The 26,762-nt window shown below is 45.1% G+C and overlaps 2 protein-coding genes across 2 annotated transcripts in view; both read right to left on the bottom strand.

The window, feature by feature from the left end:
- Positions 1–17,104, bottom strand: part of DPYS (dihydropyrimidinase) — a 39,420-nt gene extending 22,316 nt beyond the window's left edge. The window contains exons 1-4 of the mRNA XM_081204736.1: positions 16,724–17,104; positions 8,753–8,911; positions 6,437–6,616; positions 4,410–4,599 (exon numbers count right to left, since the gene is read on the bottom strand). Coding sequence (XP_081060862.1) covers positions 4,410–4,599; positions 6,437–6,616; positions 8,753–8,911; positions 16,724–17,089 — 895 coding nt within the window. The 5' untranslated portion in view covers positions 17,090–17,104. The remainder of the gene's footprint in view (positions 1–4,409; positions 4,600–6,436; positions 6,617–8,752; positions 8,912–16,723) is intronic.
- A 2,681-nt stretch (positions 17,105–19,785) lies between these two features.
- The window catches only part of LRP12 (LDL receptor related protein 12), a 40,043-nt gene continuing 33,066 nt past the window's right edge, over positions 19,786–26,762 (bottom strand). The window contains exon 7 of the mRNA XM_081204530.1: positions 19,786–22,428. Within this exon, the coding sequence (XP_081060656.1) occupies positions 21,568–22,428 (861 nt within the window). The 3' untranslated portion in view covers positions 19,786–21,567. The remainder of the gene's footprint in view (positions 22,429–26,762) is intronic.

A 26,762-nucleotide genomic window follows, 5' to 3' on the forward strand; every position in this document is an offset into this window, starting at 1 on the left:
GTGGGATACTGGGGGGCGGGTACTTGTGTACATGTTTCCGCCCACTACTTTAACCCCACATACATTCAATCCAAATACATTAGCAAGGCTGGGGGGAAACCCAGCCAGATGGGCGGGGTATAATATTTTTTTTATTTATTACAGAGAATCTAGAAACATGGGAGTTCTGATGACCAAAGATGAAAAAACACACAGAAATTAAACACTGTATTATGTTCATCATTTATTCTAATGCCTGTAACTTTCAGACGTTGCTTAATGGTTAAATTAGTGGAGATATGGCAAAACAGTCATCACATTAATCTGCAGCAGCCCAATAGCAAGAGTGCTGCAGCCCTTGAGAGACTGGTTTGTTTAGTTTTTGCAGAGACAATAGTTATTTCCCCTGCTCCCTTGTCTCCTCCTTTCCACTACTCTCTTGCTTAGTTTTTCTGACCTCCTGATGGTTATGTAAGGAGGAGGAGATGTTTTCCTTTTCCAAGCTTGGAAACTCAGAAGCTTGCCAACTTTCAGAGCAAAAGGTTGTTGTGCCTGTGTCTCTCCTACGCACACGGCCCATAACAATCTTGGCAGGTAGGGCGAAGCCACCACTACCAACAAGCTCAGAACCTCCAAGCTCGCTCAAATCATGATTACATGGAAAGAAGCCCTGCTGGATTCAATGGTAGATTTACTGCCTAGTAAAAGTGCTTTTAGAATTGTGGTCTAAGCCTAGTGTGATAGGCAGGGATGATTGTGTGTGCACAAATCTGAAGAGTGGCAGCTGCAAAACCTGCAGAAAGTTACCCTAGATGATGGCGGTGCAATTTAAATACCAAAAAAAGATTCTAAGCAGTTTACAAAGTATAAGGAATGGTTATATAAACATTAAAACATCCATGATCCATAATCAAGGGCCAGTGTGGCATAACAGTTAAGAGTATTGGACTATGACCTGGGAGACCAGGGTTCGAATCTCTACTCAGCCATGGAGCTCACTGGGTGACCTTGGGCCAGTCACCATCTCTTAGCCTTACCTACCTCACCGGGTTGTTGTGGGGGTGAAATGAGGAGAAGAACCACCATGTAGGCCACCTTGAGCTCCTTGGAAGATGAAAGTGGCATATAAATGTGGTAATTGAAAATGAAAATAAATCATAAAAGAATCCCATTAAAGCAGAACTAAAACAGGAAGCTCAGGTTGAGAGATCAACGGAATGGCTGTGTAAGAAGGTACATCTTCAGAAGCTGGTGAAATGCCAAAAATGATGGAGCATCTTGTTTTCAGCTGGGAGTGCATTCCATAATACCAGTGCCACCAGAGAAACACCCAGTCTTCACTTTACCACAAGCAAATCATCATTAAGCCTGTGGAAAGACTAAACAGGTTCCATCTGGCACCCAACAGTCACTTTTGGCATAGAAGTGGATCAATACCCTGAGCTGCATCCCCAAGCAGCAGAAAAAAGGGCATTTGAGCCGTCTCTGTACGCAGGTGGCGCTGTGGGATGCAGGTGGCGTTGTGGGTTAAACCACAGAGCCTAGGGCTTGCCGATCAGAAGGTTGGCGGTTCAAATCCCCGCGACGGGGTGAGCTCCCATTGCTTGGTCCCTGCTCCTGTCAACCTAGCAGTTCGAAAGCACGTCAAAGTGCAAGTAGATAAATAGGTACCACTCCGGCGGGAAGGTAAACGGCATTTCCGTGCGCTGCTCTGGTTCGCCAGAAGCGGCTTAGTCATACTGGCCACATGACCCGGAAGCTGTACTCGGCCAATAAAGCGAGATGAGCGCTGCAACCCCAGTCATCCGCGACTGGACCTAATGGTCAGGGGTCCCTTTACCTTTTACCTGTACTTTCAGGGTTTGGTATGAATGCCAATAACATACGAAAGAATATGGAAGGTACCCTACAGCCAACCCTTGATTAGGAGACAAATTAAAAGAAAGATTATAGAAACTTCATCTGTTGGCATATGTTCAGTGAAGCATGTTAGATACTGTCACACTGTAAGTGACACTGTAGGCTGGGATAGGAACCCATGGCTCTCCACATACTGCTGGACTCAAGGTCCCCCCAGTGCAGCTAGTGGTCAAGGATGATGGGAGTTTTAGTCCAGAAATATATGGAGGGCCACCAGTCCCCCATCTCTGCTGTAGGAATGCTGCTTTTTAAAAGAGCTGTAGAGGTGGCATGAAGGGGTATTCCTGCCTAGGGTCTGAGGGCAAATGAGGCAGTCATGTTGTTGAAACCAAGCAGGTTTATTTCTGGTCAGCGTCTGGATGGGAGACCACCTAGGAACTCCATATATGCCACTTTAACGAAGGAAAGCAGGATGTAAACACACTTTTAAAAAGCCTAAATAATTATTTAATCCCACTCTGTCACCTCTGGTCAAAAATATGTTACTGGTTTCTGAAGGACTATTAATCCCCTGAAAAACAAAGATACAATGGTACATACATTATCAACTCTCAATGAAGGTGTCTATTTCCAGGCTCATCAGAGCCCTTGGAAATGGCCATGAATTTAAAAAATGCCTAGCCCATTCCATTCTCTAGTAATCTAATATAGCCCTACCTACATTATTAGGGAGCGAGCCCCACTGAATTAAATGGGAGTTACCATACTTTTGCGAAAGCATGTTTATGATTACACTGTTAATATATAAAAGCAACATCATTCTTGGATCATTGGAACCCTTTTCCAAGTTCAGGAGGACCCATGTTGTCCAATCTCTCTGCAATGATTCAGTGGGCAGAGGGGCATCAAAGTCAATTTGAGCCTTCAGTCAGTCCTTATAATGTATGTGCCGTATCAGAAAATACCGTTTCGCCACTTGCATGGCTTCCGATTTTACTGTTTAGTTACCTCACACAGCCAGACGGCTTGGGACCTCTTGGAACAAAGATGCAGAAATTTCTATGTCATTATTAATTTAAAAGATCACTCCTGAGACAGAAAAGAGGATGGCAATGTTCATGCTTAATCACTGGTACATCAAGCATAATGGGGCCTGCATATCTGTAACTAACAGGCTAAACAGCAACCCCATTTAACAGATACAGCCTGGATTTGGGTTTAGACACTGCTACTTGTCAGCTAATTATTTTTCCTTCATTCTTTTTAAATAAGAGAGGTACTATGGCTTGAGGCTGTGTGGAAGCCATGATCTCTGACTTGGTTACGTGACAACTGCTTGGCTAGTGGTGATGCTTCCTGAACTCACCATGCACTCAGAGCAGATGGTAGCTTGAGAAAAACCAGGCCCAAGTTCAGACCGAGGCAGAGAAACTAATCAGATACTTCACTGTTATTTATGTTGGCAGTTGTAGCCTAAATACTAAAGAAGCAGGCCTGCCTGGTTGGACTATTTATTTATTTTATTTATATCCCATCCTTCCTCCCAAAGCAGCCCAGGGAGGGCAGCAAACGCACTGATGATAAAACTATTAGAACACCTGAAAACAGAAACAGTTATCCAATTTCCAGATGTGCCCCTGGGAGGCCCCCAAAGGTTTGGTGAGCCCTGATCAATAGCATATGCACTTTAACATCTACAGAATTGTTGACGTTGTGCACACGATTCAGACTGAGAAAACACAACACCATGCAAAGATTCTACCTTTCCCACTTCCAATGATTTTGGACTGCCCCGGGGATTTTTTTATTTTTATTTTGTGCTTTGACCTACATATTTTAGCTGATTTCACAGTTTCTTGTGCTTTTACAAAGTTGAAGAACGGAGGATGAGAAAGCGGGCTCCACAGCACTGTCAACAGTGGCATCTAGTGGACAAATCCAGTGCAACATGGCACAGAAGAGATGTTTTCCTAACTCACGGATTTAGTTCAGTCGGCCAGCTACTTACATCAGGGTTCGGATTTGGGGGCCCATGTGCAAGGCAGAATCATGGAAAAAGTCAGGAACCCTCAGAACCACACGCTGTGAGGCAGAGGGCACCCTTTTTACTGGCCTCCCAAAGTCTTCACAACTCATTCCCACAGACGGGTAAGCGAGGCACCGCCATGCTTATGTACTGCCTTCCCAAAGATGGGTAACCGAGGCGCCAGGCTTGGTGAAGGAGACAGAAGAGCTCCGGTAGCATCCGGAGCTGGACCTGAGCAGAAGAACAACTGAGAGTCTTAATACCTCTGAAAGGTGTTGGCTAGTAGTCACTGATTGCCTTGTCCTCCATGAATTTGTCTAATCCGCTTTTAAAGATGCCCAAGTTGGATTCAGGGGTAAACCTGGAAGGGTTAATTCCTAGTGTGCAAGGCAGAGTAATTCCTGTGCCGGCCAGATTTCCCCCCTGGAGTTTTAACTATTTCTGCCTGACACCCAGGGATTGAACGTCAAACCTGGAGATCTCAGTAGCACCGGTTGTGCAGCACCTCTGCACAATCTTTAAACACGCTGGGTCAGAAACGCACCTTGCCTTCGTGCATCTGCGATCACCGTGGCTGCAGACTTGCTCATCACATGAACTACGTAGAGAGGGCAGTTCACCGAGTTTGCTATGGTGATTGCTCTCAGCGTGGCTTCAGCTTCCACTTCTTCCGGGCGACACAGTTGGTGCCCTTCTGGACCAGTTATTCCCAGGGATAACATCTTCTTTGCACCCTGCAGGCCATCCACAGCGACACAGAAGTTAATGTTGCTACCAGTGGAAAAGTTAATGGCTTCTCTGCAACTCCGGTCCAGCTACCAGAGTAATTTAGAAACCCCAATAAGTACAAGATTTGAAAATCATTTGTACTGTGATGGTTAGCAACTTAGTTAGCTATGATTTGCAGTTTATCAGAACAACTGCCTACGTGCTTGATTTTTCTGGATGTTTCGTTTTTCAAAAACACAGAAGGCTTTGGAAATATATGTTGTGTTTATATCTTGTTATAAACCACACGTATTTGCTTCTATTCAGAGAGGTCTTTGGGCTTAATCCAGATTCACAGCTCATTCTTAACGGTGTTTATTCAGAAGGAAATCCTACTGAATTCCATTTAGCTTACACCAAGGTAAGTGGAGTTAGAATTGCAGCCCTGGTGATGCTTAGAGTAGACCCACTGAAATAATGTCCCTTGGTCCCAGTGATTATATTGTAAGTAAGTAAGTAAATTTTTATTTATACCCTGCCCTCCCCAGCCAAGACCGAGCTCAGGGCGGCTAACATCAAATGTCAAATACATTAAAACACAATCAAACAATTGATTAAAATACAGCTTAAAAATTAGAATCAGGATAAAATTAAATGACTGCCCATGAAATTACAACCATAGGGGTCGGGAACCTCAAGTATTCATCAGGGCCAGCTACCCATGTTGGTCCCACATGAGCCAATAAAAGGGCCAAAGAGGTAACTTACAGGGTCCCATAGAGGGGGGGGGGGTGTCAAACTGAGCCTGGACTGAACAGCTCCATCTATTGGGTCTACTTTAAGCATCCCTAAGGCCCTATCTGCACAATACATTTAAAGCAGTATCACACCACTTTAAAGAGTCAACTGTGGGAACTGCAGCATATTAAGTCTAGTGACTGTTGATAAAGGTAAAGGGACCCCTGACCATTAGGTCCAGTCATGGCCGACTCTGGGGTTGCGGCGCTCATCTCGCTTTATTGGCCGAGGGAGCCGGTGTACAGCTTCTGGGTCATGGGGCCAGCATGACTAAGCCGCTTCTGGCGAACCAGAGCAGTGCACAGAAGTGCTGTTTACCTTCCCGGAGCAGTACCTATTTATCTACTTGCACTTTGACGTGCTTTTCAAACTGCTAGGTTGCAGGAGCAGGGACCGAGCAATGGAAGCTCACCCCGTCGTGGGGATTCAAACCACCGACCTTCTGATCTGTGGTTTAACCCACAGCGCCACCAGCGTCCCAGTAACTGTTGATAGGAGACTCCTATTCCCCTCTCAGAAATGCAATTCTCATAGTGATTTGGCCACCAATCCTCCTTCCTAGGAAACTCTGAAAATGGTACATTTGAGAGGAACAGGTGTTTCCAAACAGCACCCTTAAAATGACACTTCTCAGATTTTGGAGGGGAAGCCATGAGACCCTTTGTGCTAGCCCTGCCTTCAACATCACCATCTCCCACTAGCTCCATCTCTTCTGACTGAATATTTGGTGAAAGTCTCAAAGGGGTTCTGTGAACATTTGGCTGTGCATACATAGGTTCCTCTGGATGACAGAGCCCCAGTTACACAGGGCTCCCAATCATACGAGAAGACAATGCACTTTCAGTTGAAGACATGTGGGCTGCCCCTCCAGACATTAATTGAATGTGGGAAGGTCAGGAGGGGCAGAGATGGTAGGGCCAGCATGCCCAGTTCCCCTCTGCCCTCTGTCTGTTAGCAAAAGTTGTGTAATTTACAAATCGTTACAATCTTAAATACACAGGTATTGCTGCAATCTGTTGCAGGGTGGATGAATGTTCCTGTGTCACCTTGGAGATAGATAATTACCTCTGCAATCAGATCCCCGTTTTCTGCATGGACTTGAGCAATCGCACCGATTTGTTTGCACTGAGAAAAGGCAGAGTGTAACTCTAGATCTCCAACCATATAGACACCTTTATATGCCATAAACATCTTAAAGGAGTTTACACCCTTTTCCTGGGCTAGGATTTTCATCTCTTCTTTAACCTGAAAACACAACAAAAAATTGTTAAATGTTCAAACCTCACAATATCCTCTTGAATTTACCGTATTTTTCGCTCTATAGGACGCACTTTTTCCCTCCTAAAAAGCAAGGGAAAATTTGTGTGCGTCCTATGGAGCCAATGCAGGCGGGAGGCAGGCGGGAAAAGCCCCCAAGAGCCACACACAAGCTCCGTGCGCTCTTGCGGGCCTTTTCCCAGGAGGGAGAAGGGACTGACTGGCCGCATCAGTCCCTTCTCCCACCTCGGAGAAAAGCCCACAGGAGCCATGCACCCTTTAAAGAGCGCGCGGCTTCTGCGGGCTTTGAGAAAGGTGTGGGAATCCCCCCACCTCCCAGAAAAGCCAGGAGAAGCCGTGCAGCCCTTTTAAAGAGCGCGCGGGCTCTGCTGGTTTTGCAAGAGGTGGGAGAATTTCCCCACCTCCTAGAAAAGCCAGCAGAAGCCGCGCAGCCCCTTTAAAGAGCGCACGGCTTCTGCGGGCTTCTGTCCCCTTCTCCCCAAACTGTGGGCTTTTGTGGGAGGTGGGGGAATTCCCCCACCTCCCGCAAAAGCAGGAAGAAGGCCTGCAGCCTGTCCGCTGCTCCCAGAGCTGGGGTGTGTGTGTCATATTTTTTTCCTTGATTTCCCCCTCTGAAAACTAGGTGCGCCCTATGGTCAGGTGCGCCCTATGGAGCAAAAAATACGGTATCTGGCATCAAATCTTACCATCTGATTGGCTAAATTATTTGAGTGTATTATTTGACAGAGATATTTCTACTTGACTGGCAGAACACCAAAATTTCCCAGGATATTCTTCAGGAGACAGTAAGATTTCTCTTTGAAATGTTGTAACCAATAATTATGCAATACTTTAATGACATGAAATAATTCCTTTAGGGACTATGACTCTTTTTTTGGTTATGTATTTTTGGAATTCTTGTTTACTATGAAAAAGATAAGCTATTACAATTTAATTTTTTTATAATTAAATAACTTTTAAATAAGCTTTTTTAAAAAATTCCCAGGACTAAATCCTCTGGCTACTTTAGCACACCCATCTTGGAAGGCTTCACCCCTGAGCTCCTAAGCATGGTGAAAATTTAGTTTATTGCATGTATATATCATTTCACACATCCAAAAGTGTCTTGAAGCTATTTAAAGTTATGAAATACAAAATACATGAAACACTTCAATAAAAGAATACAGATACCAAATACTAAGGGTTGTAGCTAAAGAAGCTGTCCCGTTTATGCAAGCTTGTGACACTATTTATGTATGCTGCTACTGCGGCCTGTGTTTTGTTAGCCCCCAAATGGAAAATGAGCGAGGTCCCAGCCATAGAAGAATGGCAACAAACTGATGGAATACGTGTGGCTTGCAGATTTAGCATATAGAGTAAGAGAACAAGAAGAACGTATGTTTAAAGAAGCCTGGAAAATGTTTACTGAATATATGGGTGAAAATTGTGTTCATTTAAAAATGCTGGTAGAATTAAGGTAAGTTCAACAGTGAAAACAAGTTTTGATGGATGTAACAATGGATTACTGAATGGTTTAGTTCATGTAAAATATGCAGGGATGCACTATATGCAAAATGAAAGAGAAGAAGGGAAGTCATTGATTTAAGGTTGTTTAAATGAATATTTTGAAATGTAAATCAGAAAATGTAATAAAAATTATAGAAAGAAAGAAAGAAAGAAAGAGAACTTTCTCTCCCTCTTCTTTCACCAATCCTCACGCAAACCCCCATGTCAAATCTGCTCCAGCAAGCAGGCAGAAACCCTAAGAGAAATCTGTGGAGTGTGCAGGAGGGAGAAGAAGAAGGGGAAGGACCACTGAGCAAGCTGAGGTCCATGAGTGAATGCAGCAACTTCATCTCATACAACCCATCATGTTTTTGTCCAAAGAAAAATAACAATCTAAAACAGCGCAAAATATGTACCTCCCCCACACAGAATGGACACAAGTAGCTGCCCAGCAAGAAGCAAGAGGAAGGAAGGCAAATTTAAATGTGCCACAACTGGGCCCTTGGTCACTTGGCAAGAACGCCACACACACCGTTTTCTGTGCAACTCGCGGCATCTGTCCTTGGCGCATGTTGGACACACTTGAAGGAACAAACATGCTACTGGCCTTCTGCTTACCTTGTCACTCCACCACGTGACGGCCACATGAAGTGCATAATCGCAGCAGACTTTGGGATCTGCCCAGTTTCTCCATCTCTCATAGGCTTCAATGAGAGAACAGCCTTTATGAGGTATCGCAAAGTCAATGATCATTGTCGTGCCTCCTGCTACAGCAGCCTAAAAGAAAAAAGAAAAAGAGGTTGGCGATGAAGGAAGTGTCGCAAGGTTCTGCTTTCTCCCAATTACCCTTTCAGTCCCTTGCAAAATATGAAAGGCTTAAAATTCATGCACTGTTGAAGTTTTTATTTCAAAACTACAATTCCCTTCATGCTCTGTCTCACAATTTTTTACTATTGTAAAGAAAGTAAAGTGTCATGACCACCCTCGCTTGTTTGTCTCTGTGTGTGAGTGTGAGTGTGTAGGAGAGAATCAATTCTCTCATTTTTGCTGTAGCCAGTCAAGCCCAGGCTCAATGATTATTGGGAAGCTTGGAGGTTGACTAAGTAATTATATGGGTTATGCAATTATATGGGTGGAAGCAAATTTTTGTTGGTAAGCACTGGAAGGAGAGGCTAAAGGGAGGCATACTGGTGTATGGCTCTGGATATCATGGATTCTGGGAGGGGAGTTTGGGGAAGTGCCATCTTGAGGAATGGCGGGGGGATTAAAAAAGCTGGATATTAACTACAGGAGTGCATATGTTAAATACTTTGTATAACTGGTACACATATAATTGACAGATACAGAGGCAGAAGTACCTCTATTTTATTTTATTTATTCTACTTTCTCTGTTAGAAGTCCTTTATCTTGGATTGAGGAAGACACACACAGGAAGGGGATAGCTGGGAGAAAGGTGGTCCCCGCAGGAAAGGCAGGATAGAAAGGTCCTTTCCTTTCTTCTCATTCCTTGGTTTCCCTTATTACTTTTTGTTATTTAGACCAGTTTGATTTTTATTGTCTTTTATGTCAAAAACTTTCAATAAAGAAACACTTATTTAAAAAGGTCCTGTACTAATTCGGCCGTGCCGCTAGTTCTGTGAGTGCTGGCTGTGGTTTCCAGGCTACTGCTTCTTCTTAACAAACACAGCTGCAAATGGATGGGTCTTAAGAGTGCAAATATGTGGCTTTAGTTGCAGCAAACAGGAACCTAACCTGAAGTGCACTTCACCGGAGAACTGTCGGCGACATAATGCATTGGAAACAGGAGCATGCATGTGTTGCATGTGGGGGTGTGGGGGTGTACAGGCCAGAGGTTTTGTGCTGCACCAAAGATCCTGGTGGAAAAGTCTGCAGCATTGCCGAGCCTCACCAAGCAGATGGTATGCAGAAGGGGGGGGGGGGAGGGAGCCAGAAGCACCTTAGGCACTCAATTAAGCAGGGGTCGGATCAGCTGATAAGCGGCTTAGCGGCTTAGAAAAGGGGGGGGAAGGAAAAAAACCCACCAGGAACTCGCAAGACATTGTCGTCTTGCGAAGCAAGCCCATAGGAAATTCGTTTTGCGAAGCACCTCCAAAACGGAAAACTCTTTCGTCTTGCGAGGCATTCGTCTTGCGGGGCACCACTGTATACAAAACCTGCCACCTCCCATTCCCCTCCTCTCCCCCAAATTTAGATGCTTTCTCATGGATATTGCTCACTTCTTGGCTGAGATCATGGAAGCAGGATCAGGAAAGCCCAGAGCTGCTCCATTCTTTCTATAGCTTCAGTGACTTGAAAGAGATGCAAAAAGCAATCTAATCCAAGCCCCTGCTTCAAAATAAAATCATATAGGGACTCATCCATACTTTTGCTTGTCCCACCGCTCCCCACACACTCCGAGGAAACCCAGTCTTTAACTGTGGAATCAGAGCAAACATCAACTGAGATTTTTCCAGATTGATGTCTGCTATAATTTAGTGCTAAGGAACAGGTTTTCTGAAGGGAAAGCAGTGGGGAAAAGGCAAAACTGCTCAGGCAGCGGAAAACACTCAGACCTGCGCTTCCCAGGAACAGGACAAGCAAAGTGGGGGAAAACCCTAGATCTCTGCTGTTGGCCTTTGCAATCCAAGCCAGAGTGTGTCACATGCGTAAGGCAGGTACACTTGCTGATGGAATTGCATGGCATCCTTTTTCCTTGCTAAACTTCTGCTGCAGTTACATTCCTGCTGGGACCTGCAGGGATAGTTCAAGACATGGGGCTGCTTGCTTTGCTCCCATAGAAAACTCCCTTGCTCCAAGTGATAGCTTGCTCTGCTTGGGCCATTGGGCATGGTGATAGCCACTCATTGCACACTTTTAAAACAAGAGTTGACCTGTCAATAGCTATTAGCTGTAGTGGCTAAACAAAACCTCCATGGGAAGAAGCAGTAAATACAGTGGTGCCCCGCAAGACGAATGCCTTGCAAGACGAAAAACCCGCTAGACGAAAGGGTTTTCCGTTTTTGATGCGCTTCGCAAGACGAATTTCCCTATGGGCTTGCTTCGCAAGATGAAAACGTCTTGCAAGTCTTGCGATTTTTTTCGCTTTCCCCCCTTTTTCTAAGCCGCTAAGCCACTAATAGCCTTTTAGCCGCTAAGCCGCTAAGCCTTTCATAGCCGCTAATAGCGCTAATCCGCTAAGCCGCTAATAGGGTTGCTTCGCAAGACGAAAAAACCGCTAGACGAAGAGACTCGCGGAACGGATTATTTTCGTCTTGCGAGGCACCACTGTAATTGAATACTGTTTACTAGGGAAGAAGAAAGCCTATTGCCTTCAGGCTGTTTCTGGGCTTTTCTGGAGAAATTTGATTGGTCACTGCAAAAAAACAAAAACGAAACCTGAACTAGGTGACCCTTTAGTCTGATCCAGCAGGTCTTTTGGTTCTGTGATTATATCACACAGTTTAAGACGTCTATGTATGTTTGGAGCCATGCTCTTGAATACAAGCTCCCCTTATACTAATTTCCTTTTAAAAATGTGCGAATTATTTTCCATATTTACAGCAATGACATGAATAAAGGAATGCTTTAATAGAAAGGCTTACATTATGAAGCAATGAATCTTTCAGCATGTGTGTTTGTGTGTTAAAGAGGAAGAGAGATCCAAAGTAAATTTATTGATCTACGTTTCTTTGGAAAACTTTGGGTCAACTCACCATCCCAGTCAATCTGTTTAAAAGAGCAAAGTCAGCAATCCTACCCTATGTGTCAAGGCTGGCATACCAACCAATTATAAGATATTTTTTGGAGTGCTTTGGTGACCCTTGAACTCCCTCAGAAAGTTATTCAAAGCATTCTGACACTGTTTCTTGCAACAGAATACAAATTAATAACCACTCTCTCCTGTGCAGAAAATCAATCGGAAGGTAAGCCCGTACCAAAATACAAGACAAAGCACAGAAAACAGCAAATTCAAAAACCCACTTGGCTTCATCCGGGGTGGGGGACGGGAAAGCAAAGCTGTGCTTTGAAGGAGAGGAAAACTGAAGAGGGAGTGCGCCACACAACAGGGGTCGCCAATGTGGTTCCCACTGTCACAGTGGCACCTCACTGCCAAGCGAAGAAAGATTTAAGAACTTGTTCCTTCCCTATTGGTCTTTTGAGGGCAGGCCCTAGGTTTGAGGGGGCCCCAGGCAAACACTCTTTGCTTGGGGTGCCTCCTCTTTTGGTGGGCTCTGCCAGCCTCACCTGGCAACAATGGCTGCAGAAGGGTCATTGGTCAAACATCTGCTTTGCATGCAGAAGGTTCCAGGTTCAATCCCCAGCATCTCCAGGTAGAACTGACAAAAGATTCCTAGCCTGAAACCCTGGAGGGTTGCTGCCAATCAGTGAGCAAGACGTTCCAATGGGTTTGCATAAGGGAGCTGCCTATGTTCCTACTGGGGCTGATAGCAGCTGCACCGGCTGGATGAGATCTGTCATTTTAATTTCTAAGCACAGCCATGCTGTATCAAGGGCACTGGTGAACAAAAGTGGATTGTGAGAGCCCTTGTGGTGGCAAATAGCGAGGCTGGAAGGACAAACAGCCACCTTCTTCTACTCAGTGGTCTGAAAATCTCACTGCCTTTTCTATGTTTCAGTGCATGCCTGATAACCACTGCTCTTGTTTAAACAACTATATGGACTGCCTAATATTATTAAATTAGGATAGAATCGTAAGTGTTGATTCTCATCCAACCCCCTGCCAACAGCAGGAATATGCAGCTGTACCATATGGGGATTGAACCTGCAACTTTGGCATCATCAGCACCGTGCTCTAACCAACTGAGATATTGCCAACATCAACTGTGAGGCTTTCCTTTTCCTTTTCCTTTTTGGGCACTGGTGGGAATGAAAATTGAAGTGGTGCCTGCTGGTGCTGCTGAGATCTGCTACTCAAGACTGCAGCCTCCTACACAGCCAAGCAAGGCAAAGCTACAGGCAACTGAATTAGGATGTAATAAGAGCCTGCTGGGTCAGGCCAGTGGCTCATCTCCTCTCACAGTGTCCAAGCAGAAGCAGGACCCATGCACAAGAGCAATCTCCCCTCCCGTGGTTTGTCTGAACCTCTTTTAAAGGTTACCACTGCCTCCAGTGGCAGTGAGTTCCATAGTTTAACTATGCTCTGTGTGAAGAAATGCTTTCTTTTATCTGTCCAGAATCCTCCAGCATTCCGCTTCACTGGATGCCCACAAATTCTAGCGTTATGAAACAAGGAAAAATGAATCCGGGTCAAATGTCATATGGACTTTGGTCCTCAGCAATTAAATTACACAATCTGTGGCTCAATATATAGCCACAGGACAGACACGGACTGGCCCCCAGGCGCAGACTGGCCCCCAAACCGCAGGCCTCTTAAAGCAGCTGCTTTGGTGATACAGAGTGTGTGTCATTCAAAAAAAAAACAAAAAAATGTGGGGAGAGAACTACAGTTTTTTAAAAGTGCTTTCCAACATGCTTCTCTGGATTAGGCTAGACAGCTTGCTTTCTTATTTGATGACAGCATCTTGATGCCCTTAACAGCTGCCTGAGAAACAGAAGCTGAACAGGTGCAGCTCTTTGCATTACTGTTATCACCACTCCTGGAAAGGCTGCAGCTGTTCAATTTCTGTCCGTCACTCAGGAATTAGAAGCGTGGAGTCCCTGTTGGGGACACACACACACACACACACACACACACACACACACACAAAACACTACTATGAATCGAGGCTTTTCAGTTATACATCACCTCTTTAAATATAGCTGAAGGTTCACATTGAGCCAAAACTAACTGTGCAAGGAGGCCAGAGAAAGTTTCTAAGCACCTGTAGTGCAGTATGCAGACAATTTCACCTTTGAAGCATGGAAAGCATGGAGGAAATGAGCAAAGAACAGTTTTTCTCTCTGTCTTGCAACACTCGAACTCAGAGTCATCCAGTGAAGCTGAGTGTTGGAAGGTTTAGGACAATAAAAGGAAGCAGTTCTTCACGCAGCATGTAGTTAAACTGTGGAACTTACAGTGACTTGGAAGGCTTTAAAACAAATCTGGGGACAATAAGGCTATCAATAGCTACTAGCCATGATGCTAGGCTTGGCCTCTGCATTGGGAGGCAGTAACGCTTCTGAATACTAGTTGCTGAAAACCAGAGCAGAGGAGAGAGCGCTTGTGATGGGGGCCTCCTTGAGGGTTTCCCACAGGTATCTGGTCTGCCACAAGTATTGGGGAAGAGGAAACTGAACTAGGTGGCCACTGGCCTGATCTAGCAGAACTGTTCTCATGTTCTGATATACAGTAGTACCTCGGGTTACATACGCTTCAGGTTACAGACTCCGCTAACCCAGAAATATTACCTCGGGTTAAGAACTTTGCTTCAGGATGAGAACAGAAATCGTGTGGCGGTGATGCAGCGGCAGCAGGAGGCCCCATTAGTAAAGTGGTGCTTCAGGCTAAGAACAGTTTCAGGTTAAGAACGGACCTCCGGAACAAATTAAGTACTTAACCTGAGGTACCACAGTACACACATTGGTTAGGAGAGGGATTGTCAGAAAAGTACAAATAGTGATAAAAGTATCTGATTAACTCAGTTGGGGGAGAAATCTAACAAGATTTTTAGTATGGTAATACTTGTTTAGGACCAATTGAATCTTTGGATGAAAGACCTCCGAAGTCGAACAGAATCCGTTCCAGAAGTCTGTTCGACTTCCAAAATGTGGCTTCTGATTGGCTGCAGGAAACTCTGATGGACATTTGGCTTCCAAAAGAACGTTCGAAAACGGAAACACTGACTTCCGGTTTTCAATTGTTTGGGAGCTGAAACATACGAGTTCCGGGGCGTTCTGGGGTGTATATAAATTTAATAAATAATAATAATAACTGACTTGCAAGGCCAAGCTAACTCTCAAGTTCACCAGCACATCTTCAGGCTGGACATGTCAAGCAAATCATGGGGTGTGGTGGGGTTGAGAAAAAGCTATTGTTGGATAGCCGTTGTTTGAAGAATTAGAGGTGTTAAAATAGTGAGGTATTATTTGTTAATGTATAACAGATCTCGGGCAGTCAGTAAAGTTGTGTGAAGAACTGGCAATATGTGTTCCATTTGACTGATCTGTAGCCATTAAATTCCAGGAAAGAAGATCTATGCAAACATTTATCAGGTCCTGTAAACCTGTGGGAAGCGATCTTTCAAAGTGTTGATATCAGGACTAATCCCAGTTATTTGGACTGGAGATAAGGAACAGAAGGCTTTGTGGAAAAGAAACACTGGGTTGCTAAAAGGCAGATTTTAAACAGAAAGGAGGAGGAGCCCATTCCGGAGGGAGATATCTGGATGTTAGGACTTTTTAATGAATTTGCAATATCCTCAATTCTGTGCCACCCAAGGCGCTTCCAGATTATCTTGTTTATTGAGCTTTCATCCTGATCTGCTTCCAGAGGCTAAATAACTGTCCCATCAAAGCAAGTGTTTCCCCAAACTTTCCTGGGAAGTGGGTTTGTTATGCAGGGCACGCCAAGCAACTATAATTGAACAACATGAATTAGCTGGGACGTGACTGAATCCGACCTGGAATACTGATTGTCTGGAAGAGCCCCCAGAGAGGAGGAAAGTGAACAAGCAGAGGCTGCCTCACAGGTGTCTCTCATTTGCTCACTTGGGCCACACAGCTGGGCCTTACTCTTCCTTCTGCACCACCCCAAGAAAGATGGTGAGCAAATAGATAGAGAGCCCCGTGGAACGCCCATCCATCAGATGTCAAGGAAATAAAACAGCAATAAAATTATAAACACACACTATGCCGAAAAGGTGAAATTGACTGGGAAAATCAGAAACCAGGAAGAGAATTTTAAGAAGGAATGGGAAAAATTTATAACGTATTTAAGAGAACACTGTAAATAACTAAAAACTTAGGCAGGATTTGAGTAATGCTTGTAATGTATGAAAAACTATTGCAAAAACGGAGTGTTTTTCTTAAAAAATTAGAGAAAATAAGGGAAGCAGTTGGAAAAAAAGATTGATAATGGTAACCATGGAAGGGCGGAGAGAAGTCAAAAGGATTCAGGGAATCCTAGATGATGATGATTAATTTTTTGAATTTAAATACACACACACACACACACACACACACAGAGAGAGAGAGAGAGAGAGAGAGAGAGAGATTTTTAAACTGATTTTTCATAAACATTGTTAACTGTGTGTGTATGTATGTATATTTATTCAGGGCCGGATTTAGGTTTGATGAAGCCCTAAGCTACTGAAAGTAATGGGGCCCTTTATACGTCCAGCTGTCCTTTGTCAACAACAAATTGTCGCTGCTTTTTGTGTTGAATATATGCTATATGGTAATTTATGGACCCAATAGGTATCTAAAGCCATTTGCACATAACAAATAGGAGCCTACACAACACAAAACACTGTTGCTGTATGTAGGTTTTATTTTATTTGTTTTTTTTATTTTGGAAATGTGCATCCAGGTTTTTTTCCCTTTTAATTTTTTGGCTTGGGGCCCTAAGCTATAGCTTCTTTAGCTTATACGTAAATCCGGCACTGTTATAATAACGAAGACAATAATTACCTTTGTCCCTTGATAGAAGTCGTCTTTCGACTGCGTGCCCATGAAGGGGAACTGCAGGTGCGTGTGAGGATCAATCCCTCCGGGCAGAACCAGTTTGTTGGAGGCATCTATCACCTGGACGCCTGCTAGGGATGGCGGCTGGAGATGCGCCCCCACCGCTTTGATTTTCCCATCCTCCACGTACACATCCGCAACTTGTGAACAGTCCGCGTTCACAACTCGCCCGCCTCGGATCCAAATCTTCTGCATGGTCTTCTCCCGCTTCTGTGCGTAGTTTCTGGGAAAGGCGCTCTGCGTTTGCAAGGTAGTGGCAGCAGTTGCAGCAGCACTTTTAAAGTTTTCTCCCTCTGCCGGCAGACATTCCATGCAGTCACGTGTGACTTTCCCTACCGGGAGGGGGGGGGGCTAAGGTTTTAACCCTTTGTTCCCTGTTCCTTTTTTTTTTTTTACTGTGTTTGTGGAAGTGAGAATTACTATCGCCCTTCCTCTCCTGCACCTAATTACTTCCCCACTAGCCTTTGTCTTGCAACAAGAGTGGGTGGGGCGCTGCTGTTCCACGAGGAAGTTTGTAGGTGCTGCTCAGCATTACGGCTGTGTTTAGAATGAGGGTTTTGGGTCAGTAGTTTTGGAAGCAGTTTGTGTGAAATTAAATAAGACTGTATTTGAAAATGGCATGTACAGCTTTCCGCTAAGCAGCCACTTCCTTACTCTTTATTCTGTGCCATTCTGAAAACTCGAATTGGGAGTATTTTACCCAATTCCAATTAGCTTCTTATGCCTTACTTTAAAAAGGGATCGAGCCTGGTTAAAGCGGCGTTTCAGGATAGTGAAAGGAAGCAAAACGGAAATCTTACAATTACCCGTGAGTAAATGTAAATGCAAACCGGAGGGACTTACTTTTGCGTAAATTGCCTAAGGATTATGCAGCGCTGGAAATGCAAGAGTTTAACTGCATCTAATGGGAATAGCAACTCCAGTCTTAAGTAGACTTACTGCATTCAGAACATTCGTTGCCATCTTCCTTTCAAAGCAGGGCAAACTAAATATAAGTGTCAATGCAGATTTAAAGGGACCAGGTAAATTTATTGAAGGATCTGGGCGCCAGTAAAAAGGTAAAGGTACCCCTGCCCGTACGGGCCAGTCGTGTCCGACTCTAGGGTTGTGCGCTCATCTCACTTAAGAGGCCGGGAGCCAGCGCTGTCCGCAGACACTTCCGGGTCACGTGGCCAGACTGACGAAGCTGCTCTGGTGAGCCAGCACCAGCGCAGCACACGGAAACGCCGTTTACCTTCCCGCTATAAAGCGGTACCTATTTATCTACTTGCACTTAGGGGTGCTTTCGAACTGCTAGGTGGGCAGGAGCTGGGACCGAAAGACGGGAGCGCACCCCGCCGCGGGGATTCGAACCGCCGACCATGCGATCGGCAAGTCCTAGGCACTGAGGTTTTACCCACAGCGCCACCCGCGTCCCTCTGGGCGCCAGTAGTAGTTTCCAAAAATAATTATCTCACATTCCACCTTATGGAGTAGGTCACTTTAAAAAAAAAATGTTTTTAAAAACTGAGCTGTATAAAATTCAGTGGCAGTATGCAGCCCTATCTTGTGCATCTCTACTCTGAAGCAAATCTTGAATTAAATCAGCCCTACTTCCCAGTAAAGTGCACTTATATGTAGGATTTCAGGCTTGTGTTGTGTTCCTAATCACATTTACTTGGAAGCAGAGATGCCAGTACAGTGGTACCTTGGTTTGCAACCATTTTGGATTACAACCACATCAAACCCTGAAGTGTGTGTCCCTTTTTTGGATTACAACCTTTTATTATTATTATTACAACCCACTTTTTTTGGAGGCCCCATTGGTGAAAGTGCGTCTTGGGTTACAACCTGTTTTGGTTTACAACCGGACCTCCGGAACGGATTATGATTGTAAACCAAGGTATCACTTTATGGCAGAACTTTAGTGTAGAGAAGTCCAGGGCCCCACTCAGAAAAACGAGCCAGAAGGCCTCTGTATACAGCAGAACTATCTCACAACATTTTGATGTAAATATACATTACCATCTAAAGACAGAACTGCCATTTTAGACCAGCACCTGAAATTCCCCAGCTGCACATTGCCAAGGAGTTTCACCACCAGTGGAACGAAGTACTTAGTAAACATGTTTAGAATTCCACTATTAATGTGTGTACCTAAATGAATGCTTAGCACCTCAAATTACTAGCTTTCCTTTTCACATAGAAAGTGGCCATAAAGATAAAGGGCTTCTTAGCAAGAGTGTGACAAGGCACAGTAGGTATTTAGCATGTCTCTGTACCCCAGTTGTTACAGCTGCAGAGAGTAGCCCATATGTGGTGGAATTGTAGGCAAGACGCTTAAATGTAGAGATTAAGACTCTATGGTGGCCCAGAGCTTCTGCACCCTTGATGTGCTTACAGAATGGCAGCAATCTCTCCCTCACCCACTTTTAGGGGAATGACAGAAACCAGGGCTCTACACTATCACACTTTCACATTACGTTTTCATGAAGGAATAGAGGGGGTGATCATGCAAATTTAGAACCAACCCCTTCGTATGTTTGAACCAGGTTATCAATTTCAAAAACTCTGCTTACAAGCTATAATTACAGGTTTGTCCTATTATTATATGAAGTGCCATACAACAGATTGCAACAAGCTTGGGAAATCTGATGTGACCTTTATCTGCTGAACACTATGACATTTTTCTGTTTACTTTACAGCAAAATATTTTCTGTTTTTCCCTACTTGGGAATTACTAGTTTGGCCGTGGAGGCTTCTGCTGTTAGCAAATTGTTTTTTCCCTTCTGTGGCTGCAAATTTTTCATGCTCGCCAAATATTGTTCTGGGTTCTACTGTACAGCCTATATTGTGTGCAAAGAGTGCAAAGAACACTGTGTCCATTCTTGGTATGGTATAATGATAACTGCAGCAGCCCTCATTTTATACCATGTTTTCTATTTGTGTATTTTTATTTTTATTTTTAAAAACTACAAAAATAGAAAACTAATATACCTTCAGGTTTCTCTTTACAAAGTACCTCAATACATAGTAAGATTTTTTAATTTGATACATCTTAAAACATTGCCAGTTTTTTCTGACAGCATAACACAACAAGAAATCCACAAGACTTTAAACATGCTTTAAAAATGACATTCAGCAATGTATGGAAAATTTAATAAATAGCATACAGTCATACACAAATACATTTTTCATACTAAATCATTAAGCCTACTTAGACTGGCAAAGAATAAATATAACAGCAATTGACAATCTTTACCTTCTCAAAAGATGGATTTCTTGATATCATTTAGTAGCAACAACAACCACTTTCTGGTCACAAAACTGGAAACTATGAATGTTTTCTCCCCACTGGTGTGTTTTGCAGCCAAAATGTGATGTAACAAAAATAAAAACCTTGAAATATACTGAATATTTCTTTTTCTTTTTTTAAAAAAGCGCAAACTGATGCCAGGTAAACCAGCTTTTTAAATACAATGAATAAATAGGAAATTAGTAAAGCAAATTCAGTTGCAGCAACAAACAACAGAAGAAAGCAAGAACCCAAAAACAGAGCAATGGAAATATTTTTTTTAGATATTTATATATATTTCATTGCAGTATTAGAGACTAGTACTTAAAGTGATAGTGCTTGTGCACTAAGCTCTTTAGAGACCTTAACATAGTTTTAGTGCAAATCCCTTTAGACCAGACAAATTTAAACCCTATTAGGGAGATGATCCATTAGCAGTTGGAACATATTTTCTAGAGTTATAGGTACCTATCTCAGCTTTAAAAAACACATTATATACAAGAATTAAATGCATATTTTAACTGCTTCGGATATCTATCTTCAAAGATAGATGAAAAATTACTCTGAATTTTTACACCTTATTTGGTTGTACCATACTAGACCAACTTATTAAAGTCAATGTTATAAAAGCTACAAAAGATTTTTTTGCCATCAGTTTTATCTAAGTTAACTGCTGTTTGAATTTCTAAAAGAAAAAAATATATAGTGTACTGTATTGGAGAAAGTCTCTCTTCCTTCTGAAAAAGTTCAGCATGATGACAATCAGTAATTAGACAAATATATTATAAACCACAAGAGAGAAAAAGAATACTTTTTGCAATAATCAGCATTTAGTATATTCAGTTAAAATTATATTGGCAAAAGTACGTTGGTTTTGATTTCAAAAAGGAATAAATATTTTGTACAAACTAGCCTGACAACCTGCAGTGAGTGGCAGGCAGACATAAGTGGTTGAGCAGCTAAGTTTCTGTTCTAAATTACACCATCATGTTAAAACTATCTGACACAAGAGGGCTCCCCATATTACCTCATTCTGCATTAATCTTTAAAGTTTGGGTAAGGGACTGGCTACAGATGCAAACCTCTGCAACACTTTAAACGCAAATGTTCAGACAAGCCTGAACATTTTGAGAGGCTCCACAAAGCTCATCTGTTGCTAGTGTGTTTCACAAATTACAAAGGTATTCTCTCTGCAGTCACTTCCTTGCACTTGCTTTAAGAATACTAATAATAGAAAAAGGAGTTTCTTTGAAAAGCCCTCAGAAGATGACCATTAAATAACCAAATAGCAACAGGTGTACATTACGTATACTGACCTGGGAAAACATTTGTTTTAGTTGCCCGTATGACAAATATTCATTCAGTCATGCACAAGAACATTTTAAGTCCCATGATTTGCCCTGGATTCTTTTTTGAAATGAAAAAACAACAACTGCTTTTTTCCTTAATTATGAAGTACAAAACAATCACCAATATTGCTCCAACTTACATACATTTCCACCCACTCAAACTAGACTTAACAAAGTAGCAAAGCCTCATCATCACTAGTTTCGTTTTTCAGTGCGGATTCTAAGCAAGTGTCAGGTATCTGGGCAGTATGTACAATTCCACAGCGCTCACAAGGGCCATCTCGATTACAGGACCGCATCCCATTATGTGCCGCACTGTAAGGCTGCCTAAGCCCTTGTCCTTGTTCTGAGGTGAGGTCAAGAAGAGGTCTTGAGCAGTCATTCGCATCAAAGTCTGATGCCGCATCAGAGGCGGGAATGAGCATTTCAACATCATCATCTTCGTCTCTTCCTCCACCTACCCCATTATCAAGCTGTCTCAAAGGACTTTGGTTCTGGCTGACGGGACTCGACCTCCCTAAAGTGAAGCGTACCCAACGTAACCCTTGAGTCATACGACTAAGTGCACTGGAGAACTGGTGGCGCCCTGGACTGGAACTCGGGGCTTCCACGCTCGCTGCTTCTCTTCCACCGTCCGAACTGCTGCTGATATTCTGAGCTGAGGAAGCACCACAGACGACAGCTGCTTCGACGGCTGTTGCAGGAGGGACCTTCTGAGGCAAAGTAGCAGCAACGCCACCAACGGCACCTGCTGTGTCTCTTCGTTCAGTTTCTGTGTCTGTATCATCAGACTCTACTGAAAAGAGGTTTCGGTGAGAGCCGTTTCTTTCACCTTCTCTGCTAGCATTCGGGTTGGCAATGTCATCTCCGTCTGAGGAAACCAGTGCCAGGGATCCAGAATGGCGAGATCTTGCAAAATTAAAGATTCGGTTCCAAATATTGCTTGACCGGCCCGCAATTGGAAGCCTGATAGAGGTAAATCCAAGCTGAGACCTCACTGCTAGCCTCAGATTTTCTAAAACAGAAGCCTGTGAAAACAAAGGCACGGGTAAGGCAGATGCTATGGAGAAACAACATGTGAGGGTTTGATTAGCTGCTTGTGCGTGAAAACGTGCTCCCTCAGAGTTTGTGCGCCCCCACAAACCTCCGTGTGTGACGGAGCTCCTCAGACATGTCTGCTCTAGTCACTAGTAGAGTCCGACAGTGGCTGTCTGCGGAAGCGTTTCCAGCAAAGAAGTTCCTTAACGGAAACGCGTCTCCTGGACTCACGGCGTGACAGTTTCCTGCGAGGTATGGGTCTCCCTATGGGAGACTCCGATACCTCCCCACTGTTCTCGCTGGAAGCCTCCCTGAGCCCTCCCTCCTGCTCGCATTCCCTCAGAGACCCACTCCTCCCCCTGCTGGTCCCTGCTTCAGCAGTTGAGTCTCTTTCATCCTGCCTGAGTCCCTCCACCACCTGATGCTCTGATGGCAGTTCCCTGACATCCACCTCCCCTCCAGGGCCCCCCTCACCCCCTCCCAATTCCTCCCCCCTGGGAGGTGAAGGGCTAAAACCCCGAAACGAATCTTCCTCATCTTCTGACGTCTCGAACAATTCTCTCCATCGATCGTCGTCCTGGCCAGCTGAATCCTCCTCCTCTTCAGAATCTGGGAACCCCTCCAACTCCTCTTCCTCGTCGGTGGTGGCAAAGTATTCCCTTCGGAACCTCGCTACAGGCTGAGGTTTACGTGGGAACCTCTGATGAAAAGTCTCTATTAAAACCTCGTCATTGACATCCTCTGCCCTAACCCAGGTGTTTTCCGACTCCGGTTCCCCTTCCCACATTACCAAATACTCTACTTGATCTCCCTTCCACCTGGAATCGAGGATCTCCGCTACATGGTAGCTGTGTTCCTTCTCCTCCATTGCTGGTCCCCTAGTGACCCTCCCCTCACTGTCTCCTCTATACGGTGACAGCAACGACCTGTGAAAAACTGGGTGCAGCTTCATGTGGTTCGGTAACCGGAGCCTGAAAGCCACTGGATTGACCTGCTGTATGACTTCAAACGGACCCAGCCTTTTGGGTCTTAATTTCTTACAACCTCCTTTGAATGGCAACCCTTGGGTTGACAGCCACACCTGGTCCCCCACCCTGATGCTTTCACCTTCCCTTCTGTTTTTGTCTGCTTGCCTCTTATATTCCTCCTTAGCCCTGTTTAAGTTGAGTTGGAGCTGGCGATGGATCGCTTCCATTTCTTCCACGAACTGTTCTGCAGCTGGAACGCTCCAGTTCTCCCCCTCCCCCCCTGGGAAGGCTCTGGGATGGCACCCGTGATTAGCCAAAAAGGGGCTCATCCCCGTGGACACATTCTCTGCATTGTTGTAGGCAAATTCTGCCAACGCCAGCTTCTCCACCCAATCATTCTCTCTGTCATTAACATAACACCTCAAATATTGTTGGAGAACCCCATTTGCTCTTTCCGCCTGCCCGTTGGTTTCAGGATGACGGGCCGTCGAGAAATTAACCTCTACATGCAGTAAGCTCATGAGCTTCCTCCAGAACCTGGAAGTAAATTGTTTCCCTCGGTCTGAAACCACCCTCAAGGGGGCGCCATGCAACCTAAACACATTCTCTACAAACAATTTGGCGGTTTCTTCTGCTGTAACCGCATGTGAGCAGGCTATGAAGTGGGCCATTTTAGTTAACAGGTCTACTACAACCATGATGGCTGTTTTCCCTCTAGACCTTGGCAGATCAGTCATGAAATCTATTGCCACTGCTTCCCACGGTCTCTCGGGTGTGGGCAGTGGTTCTAATAAACCAGCCGGCGCCTGCCTCTCCCCCTTGGCTCTTTGGCATTGTTCACACCCTCTCACATACTCCCGCACATCTTCCCTGACCTTGGGCCACCAAAATTCCCTGGTAACCAGCCACATGGTTTTGTGTTGCCCAAAGTGCCCTGCTGTGGGGCTATCGTGCAGCTGCTTGAGTACTTTCTCCCTCAATTCCCCTTCAGGTATATATAACGCTCCCTTATAATACAATGCCCCATTTCTCTCCTCAAAACCACCGGGTTTGTCTTCCTCCCCTCTGAGATCCCTGAGTTTCCCCTGGGCGTATGCATCCTGCACCGTACCCTCTACCAATTCCCTTTGCCCCACCAAAGTCGCCCCACACACCCAGCGGTCCTCTGGAATGATATGGGTTTCTTCGGGTGCTCCCTCCCCCTCCAAATATTCAGGCTTGCGTGAGAGAGCGTCCGCCCTAACATTCTCTGGGCCTGGCACATAACAAATCTCAAAGTTAAATTTGGAGAACTCTTGGGCCCATCTCAACTGCCTTTGGTTGAGCACTCGCGCCGTTCTCCAGTACTCTAGATTTTTATGGTCCGTGCACACTTGCACTTTATGTTGTGCACCAACTAGCAGATGCCTCCATCTCCGGAACGCCTCATGAATAGCAAGCAGTTCTCGGTCGTACACCGTGTAGTTCCTCTCGGATTTGTTCAGCTTCCGCGAGAAGAAGGCACACGGACGCCACTCCGACTCCTCCTTCCCCGGCTGCAGAAGAAGCACCGCCCCTATGGCTCTGTCAGATGCGTCTGTTTCAACCCTTAGCTTCTTTCGTAAATCCACATGCAGAAGTTGTTCTTCAGAGGCGAAGGCCCTTTTCAGTTCCTCAAACGCTCGCCCCGCCTCCGCCGTCCATACAAACTTCTTCTTACTGCTGAGACAGTCAGTGATGGGCGCCGTCAGATGGGCGAAGTTGCGGATGAACTTACGATAAAAGTTTCCAAACCCTAGGAACCTCTGCACATCCTTCTTGGTTTTGGGTGTTTTCCATTCCAGCACTGCCTGTACCTTGCCGGGATCCATGGCCAATCCCTTGTCTGACAGGCGGTACCCCAGGAATTCCACCTCCTTGGTATGGAACCGACACTTCTCCAGTTTGACCCACAGCCTGTTGGCTTGCAGTCTGCTCAACACTTCTCTGACGTCTCTCACATGTTGCTCCTCATTCTCAGAATACACCAACACATCATCTAGAAAGGCAACGCAATTCTTGTAGAGCAAAGGGCCCAGCACGTGGTTCATAAAAGATTGAAAACACGCGGAGCCTGCTTGTAATCCAAATGGCATAACGAGGTATTCAAACGCCCCCAAAGGGGTAAACATGGTGGTTTTCCATTCATCCCCTTTCCTTATGCGTATCAGGTTGTACGCCCCCCTTAGATCCAGCTTTGTGAAAATCTTTCCCTTCCTCACCATGGTCAAAATATCATCAATTCTGGGCATAGGGAACGCCACCGGTTCAGTCACTGCATTCAGCCGCCTAAAATCACATACAAGTCTCGGCTTGTCTGCATTTTTTTTGTCCACAAAGAACACTGGGCTCCCCCCTGCTGCTTTGGACTCTCTGATGAAGCCTCTCTTCAGGTTCTTGTCAATGAACCCTCGCAACTCCTGCATTTCCCTGTCTGACATGGCATACAACTTGCCCACGGGAAGCTGTGCTCCAGGGAGTAAATTGATCTGACAATCAAAGGGTCTATGAGGTGGTAGTTGGTCAGCTTCCTTCTCGCTGAACACGTCGCTGAGATCTGCATACTGTGGTGGTACCTTCACCTTCCCCATTACTTCAGTCCCTGCTAGGGTGGCTTGGGCCCCTACGGAACCCTTCTCCCCTTTGCAGTGTTCTAGGCAATGTGCTGAACCAAAGGACACCACTCTTTGATGCCAGCCAACCAGCGGATCATGTAGAGCTAGCCAGCTCATTCCCAAAATAATGGGAGCGCCTCCCAGGGTGGCCACATTAAACGCTATCAGTTCTGTGTGCCTTGCCACCCTCATTATCATTGGGACAGTCTGCAAGCGGACTCCTCCTCCCAACAACTCCCTGCCATCAATCGTGGTCACCTGCAGGGGGTTGCTTAAAGGGATGGTCTGTATCTGGTGTTCAGCAGCAAACTCCTTGCTCATAAAATTGCAGGAGCTGCCTGAGTCCAATAGCGCCTTTATTTTTAGGGGGTGCCCATTCTGCAGCTCTAGCGACACTTCAATCACTAGAGCAGGTCGAGGAGCTTCTGGCACGGGCACTTTCACTGCTCTTTGGCCTGGCTGCAGTGCCCCAATTGTGGCAACCAGGCGTTGGCTTTTACCTGCTCCGCTCCCCCTTCTTCTCCCCCCTCAACAGCTCCCACCATCCCTTGCCATTCCTTCCTCTGGGGGCAGACTCTGGCAAAGTGGCCTGGCTGTTGGCAGAGATAGCATTTCCGGGGGCCCTTTCCCTCCTTCTTAGCTCCCTCGCTGGTTTTTGAAAATGCGCGCGCGCGCGCTGTTCCGATTTCCATCGGCTCTGCCGGCGGGAAAGCTGGCTCAGGA

This window comes from Podarcis bocagei, assembly GCF_964188305.1.
Source record: "Podarcis bocagei genome assembly, chromosome: 8".
NCBI lineage: Eukaryota > Metazoa > Chordata > Lepidosauria > Squamata > Lacertidae > Podarcis > Podarcis bocagei.